Source organism: Clytia hemisphaerica, unplaced genomic scaffold, assembly GCF_902728285.1.
Source record: "Clytia hemisphaerica strain Z4C2 unplaced genomic scaffold, Clytia hemisphaerica genome assembly, whole genome shotgun sequence".
NCBI lineage: Eukaryota > Metazoa > Cnidaria > Hydrozoa > Leptothecata > Clytiidae > Clytia > Clytia hemisphaerica.
This window is the reverse complement of record NW_027103247.1, coordinates 1,276,628-1,290,902: the sequence shown is the minus strand read 5'-3', so window position 1 is coordinate 1,290,902 and position 14,275 is coordinate 1,276,628. Positions and strand designations below refer to the sequence as shown.

The 14,275-nt window shown below is 33.1% G+C and overlaps 1 protein-coding gene across 2 annotated transcripts in view; it reads right to left on the bottom strand.

Annotated features, from left to right (window-relative positions):
• Nucleotides 1-4,772: 4,772 nt before the first annotated feature.
• LOC136820783 (dermonecrotic toxin LiSicTox-betaID1-like) overlaps nucleotides 4,773-14,275 on the bottom strand; it is a 40,375-nt gene continuing 30,872 nt past the window's right edge. Inside the window, exons 2-5 of one of the 2 annotated variants that reach the window (XM_067077047.1) lie at nucleotides 7,066-7,243; nucleotides 6,176-6,285; nucleotides 5,387-5,484; nucleotides 4,775-5,104 (exon numbers count right to left, since the gene is read on the bottom strand). In XM_067077047.1, coding sequence (XP_066933148.1) covers nucleotides 5,075-5,104; nucleotides 5,387-5,484; nucleotides 6,176-6,285; nucleotides 7,066-7,243 — 416 coding nt within the window. In that variant the 3' untranslated portion in view covers nucleotides 4,775-5,074. Of the gene's footprint in view, nucleotides 5,105-5,386; nucleotides 5,485-6,175; nucleotides 6,286-7,065; nucleotides 7,244-14,275 lie in introns of both variants that reach the window. The other variant, XM_067077118.1, reaches the window with a different exon arrangement.

The following is a 14,275-nucleotide window of genomic DNA, read 5'->3' as shown; positions in this document are numbered from 1 at the left end:
AAATCAAAGAATTGGAACGGTGGTCATTTTTGGCTGTTTTTCTCCCACTTGCTGAGCAACCTTGTTGAACAAGGGTGTTTTTTGATTGTTATATAGACTACACAACATTTCTTACCATATCAACCTTTGAAACATTTTTCCAAAAAAAGTTGAAAAATTTTTTTGAAAAGAAAATTATCACGTGACCAAAAAATGACGTCATCAAAATTTTGAAGGAAAAAAAACTTCGAAATAGCGTAAAAGTAATAGCTTCATCCGATAGCTCTCGATGATTAGTGTTTGAAAATGGTGTCACTTTTTATTTAGATCAATTCCAAAGTCGAGAAATTGAATTTTTAGGTAGGGTGTGGCATCAACAGCCATTTTTTAGGTGAAGTCAAAAAATTCAAGATGTAGTATTTTTTTGTGAAAATTTAACCTATTCCAAGACATTTTGCACAATTTTTAAGGTCAGAAGTCCAAAATTGGTTGTTTCCCCCTGGGGGTACCGATTCGCACTATTGTCAAAAATAGTGAAAAATGGCATTTTTTGCCCATTTTAAGACTATGAAAGCCCATTAAAGGGTCAAAATGGTTTGTAAATGGTGTCTTGCACTAATATTCAACATAAAAAGACAAAATAACCCCAGCGAGATCGCTCAACGTTTCAATTTCAAGCTAAAAAGGCTGATTTTCTCGGATTCTGGGTAGCAAAATGCATGAAAGCAGCATTTTTGAGGACCCACAACTTTTAAACTTTTTAAGGTAAACACTTGAAATTTTCAGCAATGAAACACTTCAGAGAAAGCTCCAGAAAAAATCAAACTTGAGTTTTCAAATATTTCCTAAAAATCCATAATGGCGCCCTAGAAATTGAGTTTTCATGCTAAATACCAATATTTCAAGCTAAAACTTGGTTTTCTTGGGCTAAAATCTCAAAGATGGTTTCAAATGGTGTTCTGAAATCTTTGGGTGTTGAAAGTATTCTGGAAAAACTCTGGGAGAATCAAAATGGTTTGGGTTAGAAATTTGCCAAAGTCCGCCATTATGGAATTGCATTTCCACTTAAAACGCGATATTTAGAGTTAAGTCTAGTTTTCTCAGGCTAAAATCTCAAAAATGGTTTCAAATGGTGTCCTGAAACTTTTTGGTGTTGAAAGTATTCTGGATATACTCTGGGAGAACCAAAATGGTTTGGGTTTGAAACTTGGCTAAGTCTGCCAATAATGGTATTGCATTTCATACTAAAACGTGATATTTAGAGTTAAAGTCTAATTTTCTCAGGCTAAAATCTCAAAAAAGGTTTCAAATAGGGTCCTGAATCTTTGGTGTTGAAAGTATTCTGGGAACACTCAAGGAAAATCACAGTGGTTCACAATGGTCATATATATGCCAAAGTCTGCCATTATGAATTTTATTTCTTTAGGAAGAACACTCAAGCTTACTCAAAACATTGTGTTTTAGAATGAAATACAATTCCATAATGGCAGACTTTGGCAAATTACTGACCAAAACCATTTTGGTTTTCCCAGAGTATTTCCAGAATACTTTCAACACCAAAAGATTTCAGGACCCTATTTGAAACCATTTTTGAGATTTTAGCCTGAGAAAATTAGACTTTAACTCTAAATATCGCGTTTTAGTTGGAAATGCAATACCATAATGGCAGACTAGGGCAAATTTCTGACCCAAACCATTTTGATTCTCCCAGACTATTTTCAGAATACTTCCAAGATCCAAAGATTTCAGAACACCATTTGAAATCATTTTTGAGATTTTAGCCTGAAAAAAACAAGTTTTAGCTTGAAATATTGGCATTTAGCATGAAAACTCAATTTCTAGGGCGCCATTATGGATTTATAGGAAATTTTTGAAAACTCAAAATTGATTTTTCCTGGAGCTTTCTCTGAAGTGTTTCATTGCTGAAAATTTCAAGTGTATACCTTAAAAAGTTTAAAAGTTGTGGGTCCTCAAAAATGCTGCTTTCATGCATTTTGCTACCCAGAATCCGAGAAAATCAGCCTTTTTAGCTTGAAATTGAAACGTTGAGCGATCTCGCTGGGGTTATTTTGTCTTTTTATGTTGAATATTAGTGCAAGACACCATTTACAAACCATTTTGACCCTTTACTGGGCTTTCATAGTCTTAAAATGGGCAAAAAATGCCATTTTTACTCATTTTTCGCTTTAGTGCGAATCGAAGACCCCCTGGGGAATGCTGGATTTTTTACCTAGGAGATAAAAATTGCGCAAAATGTCTTACAATAGATTAAATTTTCACAAAAAAATACTACACTTTGAATTTTTTGACATCATGCTAAAAATGGGAGTTGACGATCTACCCTATTTCTACGCTGAAATCTGGAATTTTGCTTTTTTTTCAATTTTTATGCCGCCATTATGGATTTTCAGAATATTTCTAGATTTTCAAATTAACATTTTCTCAGAGTATTTTTGGTATACTTTCACTCCTGAAATTTTCAGATCTGTAGCAAAATTATTTAAAAAGTTATTTAAATTGGAAATAGCATTTTTTGCGCGTTTTCCCCCAAAATCGGCCAAAATAGCCTATTTTTACATTTTTCGAGCTAATTATCACTTCCATTCAACTTTTTTTGTTTTGTCTCAAAGGAATTTAACCTAAGAAATGCTTTCAAGGTGATTAGAGATGTTTTCAACCTAATTTAGGGCTTAAAGAGGCCAAAAATAGCCATTTTTCACTATTTTTGACGATAGTGCGAATCCGTACCCCCAGGGGGAAACAACCAATTTTGGACTTCTGACCTTAAAAATTGTGCAAAATGTCTTGGAATAGGTTAAATTTTCACAAAAAAATACTACATCTTGAATTTTTTGACTTTGGGTTTTGACGCCACACCCTATTTTAGGTAATATAAGGTAAAAAACAACGATCGATTAGGCAATTTGGCTTGGAAATGCTTAGGGGGTATTTAAACAATATGTTGCCGATAAGCTACAGATTTGAAATTTGGTATGGAGTAAGGTTTAAACAAAAGCAAAATTTTTGGGCTTGAGACTTTTTCATTTTAGGCCTTTATCTTGTTGCTAGGCAACATTCTTTAAAAAGACGGGGGTCAAAATCGGGTTTTTCCGGTATTAAAAATCGGGAAATCGGAATAAAAAAAATTCTAAAGCTCAAAATTGTTATTTTCTCATAGGGAGTCTCCCTACCAAATTTGGTGATTTTACGACAACTCTAAGAGGGTGTTTAAACAGGTTTAAATAGGGTGTGGAATTTCAAAAACTAAAGTTTTGAGTAAAATAACTTTTTGCGAAGCGAATTTATGAGCGAAGCAGTTTTGCTATATTGTGTGCACGTACCTTTAACTTCTTTCCCAAGCGAAAATTGGCCCAAAATTTGCTATATAAATCACATCTTCAAACCGACGATTTTGTCAAAATGAGCTTAAAGGGTTTGGGTTGAAGCCACGAAAATTTTCTCGGTTTGGTAGCTAGGACTGCGAAAAATGCCGTTTTAAAATGGTGTACCCTAGCAGTGAACAGCAAAAAAACTACCGGAAGCCAAAACACGGACTTGAAATCTGAAGTTGATCAAATTGCCGCGCGGGCGGCACGCATCTAAACAGTGGTTCTTCGGTTTTAAATGTTTATTTTGTTGTTAAATGGAAAAAAATTGTTTGAAAGATGACAGAAAGGATCTTCATCATTCCTTGACTTTTAAAATTAACTATCAAGTATCAAATAAGATCAATAAATGAGAAGTTTTTGCTGGTCGCCGTCCGGGCGGGAAAAAGTGCTCTTTTAAGTGAACTAAACTTACCTTGCAAAACCAAGTGGATATTCAATGATAAAGAGGTACGGAGGTAATCAAATTTGTCGAATTTGTCAAGAAAACAAATCAAAACTGACCAAGATCCAAGTCATCTTTATAGATTTTTGCTTTTGTTTACTTTTGATGATTTCGACAGACGCAGACGATTCGAATAAAAATGTTCGAACGTTCGACGAATATCGTTAGATTTTTTAAGGCACCATTTACATTAGAAGAACTAGAATGAAAGAAAGATTGTTGCGCGGGGCGGCGGGAGTTGTGCCGCCGAGGTTTGTGTGGTGTGTTTGGAGTATTATAAGGCTTAAGACCCTGTTTCTTTCGGAGTTTTATCAGAGTCTCTATTATTTTGCTAGCAACTTGCGAATTGAGGTGGAGTCTGGATCGCTTCGCAACCCTTATACAATACAGCTAGTAAACTTTAATTTTCAGTAGAAACTCTCATAAAATTCAATCTTTCCTCTTATATTTAAAAAAAAACTACGCCTTTTACTCTCTTAGAATGTTACTTTATCAAAAGAAAAGATGATTTGCAGTCGTTTAAGCCAATAAAAAAAATTTTGACAATTTTTCGACATAACCCCCTGGAAATTTGCCAGTTTTAAATTTAGCAACCTCGTCCCAGTCTTCAAAAACCTTTAAAACTCGATATTTCGGCTTCAGATTTTTGTAGAAATAAAAGTGACCCCATTTTCGAACGCAGAATTTTCCCCTCTTTCCAATAAAATTGGTTTCAAAATTCAAAAACAACTTTTAAGTTTTGTTTTTTTTCAAAAAACTGCTAAAAAAGGAACTGAAAACGAGTTTTGAAAATTTTCAAATTTTGAATTTTTTTTGGAAAATCATAACATTTATGAATATCCATTGGTTTGGCAACATAAAAACAATATATAAGCTAAATTGAGGATAGTGGGAGAATTTTGACCATATTTTGCCGCCGTGACGCGGGTATCTTATGTTCCAAAGTACTAAGATCTGGAACAATATTTCAGAACACCAACCCAAAAATTGTTTAAAATTCGTACCGTTATCAACATTATCCTTGATGGCTGTCAATAATGTGCTTTTGATTTGTTTCGGCAAGCAAGCTGTCATGCCGTTGTTGTAAACGATATTCTTGAAATTGCCAAAGTCCAAAGCATTTCGAGCAGTTTTCATTGTAACATTGTCCATTGTGACGTAAATGCGATCTTTGAAGGTGCTGTTTGTCTTGGAGATCTCATCAAAGTAAGAGGTTATTTCATGACCCTCTGCGCCTATCAACACTATTCCTTTATAGCAGAGGCTAAATAAGTTGTGTTAACAGTTTGATAAGCTGAAAAGAAAAACATATTTGACGTATTGTCCGGAATTTATTTATTTTGCTTAGGTGGAGCACCGAATAAGATTTATGCCGCTTTTGGAATGATTAATTAAATGTAGTGTTTTTTTTTACTTTTCATATTTTAGGATTTTACTTTCAATCTGGAATTTGTGCGAAAATCACACAGGCTGACAGGTAATATACGGCCCCGTTCCTAATCCCACAGTTTCAACTCTAGCCCCTGGGGATCTTTACCGAGATTTAAAGAAATCTAAAATCAAATAATTTTTTTACATTTCTAGCTGCAAGTCTTAGCTTTTCATCAGAATATCCGTTTCCCTTGATTTTACTGTCGAACCAAAGAAGTGCAATTTTCGATGAATGTTTTGTTGCTGAAAAAAATCAATTCTTATCAATTCTTATTAAATTTTATACAGACAAACCAGGTATGCTTGATTTGCAATTAGGTGACGGGATGACCTATCCGAAACTCGAACATCAACCCTTATAAAAATATATAATCATTTCTATTTTGGGACCAATAGAACGAGTTAGATTTATGGCAGCGTAAGACTACATGTTCTTAACCAATTCCCGCTATACTTAACTCTTCCTATCCCTAGACTAGTACATTGCGATCTATACCTTTAAAAACCACAAATAGCACACGAGTCTCCATAACTCAAAGGTTTCCTGTTCCCCTTGCCGTTCGACTTATGGTAACCTGAGATCAGATTGTGATTGTTTTCTGCACATCACGCACTGAAGCTCTAAAGGCTCTAAAAACAAACAATCTGACGAATATGCAATCTCGAAATCGTAAGGACCGCGTTCGTCTAAATGGACTGGGAATGACAACAAAGTTGCGTGATTGTGTTTATGAATAGGGCGCCGTATCAGTTTTGACTTTCCGGCGCACAACAAGATTCTTGTTGTAGAATTTTCTGCGGGAGGACTATTTTCCTCAGATGTATAATTTTCAAGTGCCTTCAGAGGTTTACCGTGTGCGTAAGAAAATTATGAACAGCTACTATCAGGTTAACTTATGGAGACTTTACTGCCAAAGGATAAATTTTATCGTACCTGCCCTCCTAAGCCATAGATCAGTTCTGGAAGCAGCTTTGCAATTGTTACTTTTCTTGCTCAATGGATAACAAACTGTGTGTGACATAAACCACTTGCAAGTTGAATAACTAAAAAACAGAAATGATTATTTGAGCACGGAGTACTTTTGTATTTTTGTCTTAATAAATTTTTCTATAAATCTACATCTTTTTTTTTTAAGAGCCAGTCAATTTTTCTGGGCTATTCTTTTTTGAGCATTTTTAGCCTGAAATTGTTTCTTATTTCTACTGTAGAACTGAGGATTTTTAAGGTTTAATGCCTACTTTTACTTATACAAGTCTTAAGTAACCCTTCAAGACTGACATGTGTGTATACACTTTTTGAATTTGACAATCGCTTGACCATGATAAAAAATAGTAGGTTGTAGATTTCAGTACTTTTGGGAAAATGACTATTACGACTCAAGTTTTATGGCAATCTTCTGATTTTTGTAAATTATCAATCGAAGATTTTAGTATCATTCTATCATGAACTTATAAGCATCAGTTTGTAAAATTTAGTGCAAAAAGAGGCACCCCAATAAGTAGTCCAATTGAGGTTCCAAATGGGGGTACCCTAGACCTTATAGGAACACCCCTTATATACTTATATTGAAGATTGCTCGTGAATTATATGCCAAATTTTATGGTCCTGTTTAATTACTTCATTGAAACCGTAGTTATGGCTAACTTTCCATGAGTTTGCTTAACATTCAAATAATTTCAATTTGTCAAATTTAGTAAATTCTGATTCGATCAGTCAAAGGAGCTCACAAAAAGCGATTTGAATGTTCAGCGAACTTTTGGAAAGCCTTAAATACGATATTTTCAAACTATTCTGCGTAAAGCTTCGAATTAAAATCAACTTACAAATTGCACATGCAATTACAATCACATGGAAGCCCATGATAAAATCTGGACGGTCTTGCTAGATGATCAAATTGTAAGTCAGCCTCGATTGCATTTGCACCCTGTTTGACGGCCCAATCCAACGTTTGTATATTGTTACACATGTGAGCGATATTGAAAAAGCCATCATCATCATAGGCTAAGAGAAAATACGGAAATCGTTATTATCTTGTCTTTTTTATGAAACACTGTAATCTTTTGATACACCTCCTTCTCACAGAACCGGTAGGATTTTTTCAGCCAGTGGGGATAAAAATAACAGACTGAAACTCGATGGGCATTAATACTCCAATTTTTTATAGGTGGGGATTTCAATTCTTTTGTTTTCAAGTCACAAAATTCAGTGGGGATGGAAAAATTAGCATAATATTTTGCAGCGAGGATTGGTTATTTGATTATTTTCGGTGTGGACAAAAATTGGAGAAAAATTTTCCACCGGGAACGATATTTTGGCCAATTTTTCCACCGGGAACGGGCCAATTTTTCCAATGGGAAAGGGTCTCAGCGTGTCTGTTAGAAGGGGTGTTTTGATGCTGGGTAATGATTGATTCGTCGACCTCTAGAAGTTGACCCCGTTAGATGTCGATGCTTGATTTCATGCAATTTTGGAAAGTTACATCTACCGGTATCTCGATATAAAAGGTGTTGAAAAAGGGCAGACTTATTGAAAACGAGATTACGTTGGAACCAAAAGTTTAACCATTCCATTTAATTTTTTGGAGAAAACCCAGGCAAGTCACCATATTGAACGTGCTTGCCTATAACAATCCAGGAGTTCCCTTCTTAACTATTATCAAAAGTGCCAAAATCGCAAATATTTGGATAAGTGTTGCGTTAAAGCCACTTTTTGTCATCTTGGCGCGTTTGTTTTTTAAAAGAACTTTTGGATTGTTATACCTATGTAAATACGGTACTATTCTAGGAGGGTGTGCATAGCACTACTTCGTCACATATCCTTACTTCGTCTCCTATTGTTATTTTCTTTTCTATGTCATAATGTATGCTTAAAAATTAAACAGCTAAATATACATGGTTTCTACTAGATTATTGTTAATCATTTAAACAACATGACGTAACATATGCTATTATGCAAGCTAATAAGTTGATTGACAGATATCTTTGAATAAAATATGGCAAATTGATTGACAGATATATTTTTCTAGAATACATAAAGTAATTACCGTTAGGTGTGAAAATGATAGGCGAAGAGGTAAATAAAAAACATATTTTGACCATGTGACCAAGTAAGGATAATTTTTTTTACCTGATCTGCGAAATCTAACTTTCAAGTCATGTGACCAAGTAAGGATTATCTTTTTGACTGATCTACAAAATCTAACTTTCAAGTCATGTGACCAAGTAAGGATAAATTTTTTTTGACTGATCTGAAAAATCTAACTTTCAAGTCATGTGACCAAGTAAGGATACATTTTTTTGCCTCATCTGCGAAATCTAACTTTCAAGTCATGTGACCAAGTAAGGATAAATTGTTTTTGACTGATCTGCAAAATCTAACTTTCAAGTCATGTGACCAAGTAAGGATAATTTTTTTTGACTGATCTGCAAAATCTAACTTTCAAGTCATGTGACCAAGTAAGGATAAATCTTTTTGACTGATCTGCAAAATCTAACTTTCAAGTCATGTGACCAAGTAAGGATTAAATTTTTGACTGATCTGTAAAATTTAACTTTTAAATCACGTGATCTTGTAGTGGGAATATGAATTTTTGCAAAATTTTTAAATAACTCATACGCAATGCATTGTGACCAAATAAGGATAATTTTTTTTACCTGATCTGCGAAATCTAACTTTCAAGTCATGTGACCAAGTAAGGATTATCTTTTTGACTGATCTACAAAATCTAACTTTCAAGTCATGTGACCAAGTAAGGATAAATTTTTTTTGACTGATCTACAAAATCTAGCTTTCAAGTCATGTGACCAAGTAAGGATTATCTTTTTGACTGATCTACAAAATCTAACTTTCAAGTCATGTGACCAAGTAAGGATAAATTTTTTTTGACTGATCTACAAAATCTAAATTTCAAGTCATGTGACCAAGTAAGGATAAATTTTTTTGACTGATCTGCAAAATCTAACTTTAAAGTCATGTGACCAAGTAAGGATTATCTTTTTGACTGATCTGTAAAATTTAACTTTTAAATCACGTGACCTTGTAGTGGGAATATGAATTTTTGCAAAATTTTTAAATAACTCATACGCAATGCATTGTGACCAAATAAGGATAATTTTTTTTACCTGATCTGCAAAATCTTACTTTCAAGTCATGTGACAAAGTAAGGATAAATCATTTTTGACTGATCTGCAAAATCTAACTTTCAAGTCATGTGACCAAGTAAGGATAAATTTTTTTTGACTGATCTGAAAAATCTAACTTTCAAGTCATGTGACCAAGTAAGGATAAATTTTTTTGCCTGATCGGCGAAATCTAATTTTCAAGTCATGTGACCAAGTAAGGATAATTTTTTTTTGACTGATCTGCAAAATCTAACTTTCAAGTCATGTGACCAAGTAAGGATAAATTTTTTTGCCTGATCTGCGAAATCTAACTTTCAAGTCATGTGACCAAGTAAGGATAAATATTTTTGACTGATCTACAAAATCTAACTTTCAAGTCATGTGACCAAGTAAGGATAAATTTTTTTGCCTGATCTGCGAAATCTAACTTTCAAGTCATGTGACCAAGTAAGGATAAATATTTTTGACTGATCTACAAAATCTAACTTTCAAGTCATGTGACCAAGTAAGGATAAATTTTTTTGCCTGATCTGCGAAATCTAACTTTCAAGTCATGTGACCAAGTAAGGATAAATATTTTTGACTGATCTGCAAAATCTAACTTTAAAGTCATGTGACCAAGTAAGGATTATCTTTTTGACTGATCTGTAAAATTTAACTTTTAAATCACGTGACCTTGTAGTGGGAATATGAATTTTTGCAAAATTTTTAAATAACTCATACGCAATGCATTGTGACCAAATAAGGATAATTTTTTTTACCTGATCTGCGAAATCTTACTTTCAAGTCATGTGACAAAGTAAGGATAAATCATTTTTGACTGATCTGCAAAATCTAACTTTCAAGTCATGTGACCAAGTAAGGATAAATATTTTTGACTGATCTGCAAAATCTAACTTTCAAGTCATGTGACCAAGTAAGGATAAATTTTTTGACTGATCTGCAAAATCTAACTTTCAAGTCATGTGACCAAGTAAGGATTATCTTTTTGACTGATCTGTAAAATTTAACTTTTAAATCACGTAGCCTTGTAGTGGTAATATGAATTTTTGCGAAATTTTTAAAGAACTTTTACACAATGCATCGTGACCAAGTAAGGATAAATTTTTTTGCTTGATCTGCGAAATCTAACTTTCAAGTCATGTGACCAAGTAAGGATAAATTTTTTTGAGTGATCTGCAAAATCTAACTTTCAAGTCATGTGACCAAGTAAGGATACATTTTTTTGACTGACCTGCAAAATCTAACTTTCAAGTCATGTAGCCAAGTAAGGATAAATTTTTTTGACTGATCTGCAAAATCTAACTTTCAAGTCATGTGACCAAGTAAGGATAAATTGTTTTTGACTGATCTGCAAAATCTAACTTTCAAGTCATGTGACCAAGTAAGGATAATTTTTTTTTGACTGATCTGCAAAATCTAACTTTCAAGTCATGTGACCAAGTAAGGATAAATATTTTTGACTGATCTGCAAAATCTAACTTTCAAGTCATGTGACCAAGTAAGGATAAATATTTTTCCTGATCTGCGAAATCTAACTTTCAAGTCATGTGACCAAGTAAGGATAATATTTTTTGACTGATCTGCAAAATCTAACTTTCAAGTCATGTGACCAAGTAAGGATAAATTTTTTTGACTGATCTGCAAAATCTAACTTTCAAGTCATGTGACCAAGTAAAGATAAATTTTTTTGACTGATCTGCAAAATCTAACTTTCAAGTCATGTGACCAAGTAAGGATTATCTTTTTGACTGATCTGTAAAATTTAACTTTTAAATCACGTGACCTTGTAGTGGTAATATGAATTTTTGCGAAATTTTTAAAGAACTTTTACGCAATGCATCGTGACCAAGTAAGGATAAATTTTTTTGCTTGATCTGCGAAATCTAACTTTCAAGTCATGTGACCAAGTAAGGATTTTGCAGATCAGTCAAAAAAATTTATCCTTACTTGGTCACATGACTTGAAAGTTAGATTTCGCAGATCAGGCAAAAAAATTTATCCTTACTTGGTCACATGACTTGAAAGTTACATTTTGCAGATCAGTCAAAAAGATTTATCCTTACTTGGTCACATGACTTGAAAGTTAGATTTTGCAGATCAGTCAAAAAAAAATTATCCTTACTTGGTCACATGACTTGAAAGTTAGATTTTGCAGATCAGTCAAAAACAATTTATCCTTACTTGGTCACATGACTTGAAAGTTAGATTTTGCAGATCAGTCAAAAAAATTTATCCTTACTTGGCTACATGACTTGAAAGTTAGATTTTGCAGGTCAGTCAAAAAAATGTATCCTTACTTGGTCACATGACTTGAAAGTTAGATTTCGCAGATCAGTCAAAAAAATTTATCCTTACTTGGTCACATGACTTGAAAGTTAGATTTTGCAGATCAGTCAAAAATATTTATCCTTACTTGGTCACATGACTTGAAAGTTAGATTTTGCAGATCAGTCAAAAAAAATTATCCTTACTTGGTCACATGACTTGAAAGTTAGATTTTGCAGATCAGTCAAAAACAATTTATCCTTACTTGGTCACATGACTTGAAAGTTAGATTTTGCAGATCAGTCAAAAACAATTTATCCTTACTTGGTCACATGACTTGAAAGTTAGATTTTGCAGGTCAGTCAAAAAAATGTATCCTTACTTGGCTACATGACTTGAAAGTTAGATTTTGCAGGTCAGTCAAAAAAATGTATCCTTACTTGGTCACATGACTTGAAAGTTAGATTTTTCAGATCAGTCAAAAAAAATTTATCCTTACTTGGTCACATGACTTGAAAGTTAGATTTTGCAGATCAGTCAAAAATGATTTATCCTTACTTTGTCACATGACTTGAAAGTAAGATTTCGCAGATCAGTCAAAAAAATTTATCCTTACTTGGTCACATGACTTGAAAGTTAGATTTTGCAGATCAGTCAAAAAAAAATTATCCTTACTTGGTCACATGACTTGAAAGTTAGATTTTGCAGATCAGTCAAAAATGATTTATCCTTACTTTGTCACATGACTTGAAAGTTAGATTTCGCAGATCAAGCAAAAAAATTTATCCTTACTTGGTCACGATGCATTGTGTAAAAGTTCTTTAAAAATTTCGCAAAAATTCATATTACCACTACAAGGTCACGTGATTTAAAAGTTAAATTTTACAGATCAGTCAAAAAGATAATTCTTACTTGGTCACATGACTTGAAAGTTAGATTTTGCAGATCAGTCAAAAAAATTTATCTTTACTTGGTCACATGACTTGAAAGTTAGATTTTGCAGATCAGTCAAAAAAATTTATCCTTACTTGGTCACATGACTTGAAAGTTAGATTTCGCAGATCAGGCAAAAAAATTTATCCTTACTTGGTCACATGACTTGAAAGTTACATTTTGCAATCAGTCAAAAAGATTTATCCTTACTTGGTCACATGACTTGAAAGTTAGATTTTGCAGATCACTCAAAAAAATTTATCTTTACTTGGTCACATGACTTGAAAGTTAGATTTTGCAGATCAGTCAAAAAAATTTATCCTTACTTGGTCACATGACTTGAAAGTTAGATTTTGCAGATCAGTCAAAAAAATTTATCCTTACTTGGTCACATGACTTGAAAGTTAGATTTCGCAGATCAGGCAAAAAAAATTTATTATCCTTACTTGGTCACATGACTTGAAAGTTAGATTTTGCAGATCAGTCAAAATATTTATCCTTACTTGGTCACATGACTTGAAAGTTAGATTTTGCAGATCAGTCAAAAAAAAAATTATCCTTACTTGGTCACATGACTTGAAAGTTAGATTTTGCAGATCAGTCAAAAAAATTTATCCTTACTTGGTCACATGACTTGAAAGTTAGATTTTGCAGATCAGTCAAAAAAATTTATCCTTACTTGGCTACATGACTTGAAAGTTAGATTTTGCAGGTCAGTCAAAAAAATGTATCCTTACTTGGCTACATGACTTGAAAGTTAGATTTTGCAGGTCAGTCAAAAAAATGTATCCTTACTTGGTCACATGACTTGAAAGTTAGATTTTTCAGATCAGTCAAAAAAAATTTATCCTTACTTGGTCACATGACTTGAAAGTTAGATTTTGCAGATCAGTCAAAAATGATTTATCCTTACTTTGTCACATGACTTGAAAGTAAGATTTCGCAGATCAGTCAAAAAAATTTATCCTTACTTGGTCACATGACTTGAAAGTTAGATTTTGCAGATCAGTCAAAAAAAAATTATCCTTACTTGGTCACATGACTTGAAAGTTAGATTTTGCAGATCAGTCAAAAATGATTTATCCTTACTTTGTCACATGACTTGAAAGTTAGATTTCGCAGATCAAGCAAAAAAATTTATCCTTACTTGGTCACGATGCATTGTGTAAAAGTTCTTTAAAAATTTCGCAAAAATTCATATTACCACTACAAGGTCACGTGATTTAAAAGTTAAATTTTACAGATCAGTCAAAAAGATAATCCTTACTTGGTCACATGACTTGAAAGTTAGATTTTGCAGATCAGTCAAAAAAGAATTATCCTTACTTGGTCACATGACTTGAAAGTTAGATTTTGCAGATCAGTCAAAAACAATTTATCCTTACTTGGTCACATGACTTGAAAGTTAGATTTTGCAGATCAGTCAAAAAAATTTATCCTTACTTGGCTACATGACTTGAAAGTTAGATTTTGCAGGTCAGTCAAAAAAATGTATCCTTACTTGGTCACATGACTTGAAAGTTAGATTTTGCAGATCACTCAAAAAAATTTATCCTTACTTGGTCACATGACTTGAAAGTTAGATTTCGCAGATCAAGCAAAAAAATTTATCCTTACTTGGTCACGATGCATTGTGTAAAAGTTCTTTAAAAATTTCGCAAAAATTCATATTACCACTACAAGGTCACGTGATTTAAAAGTTAAATTTTAC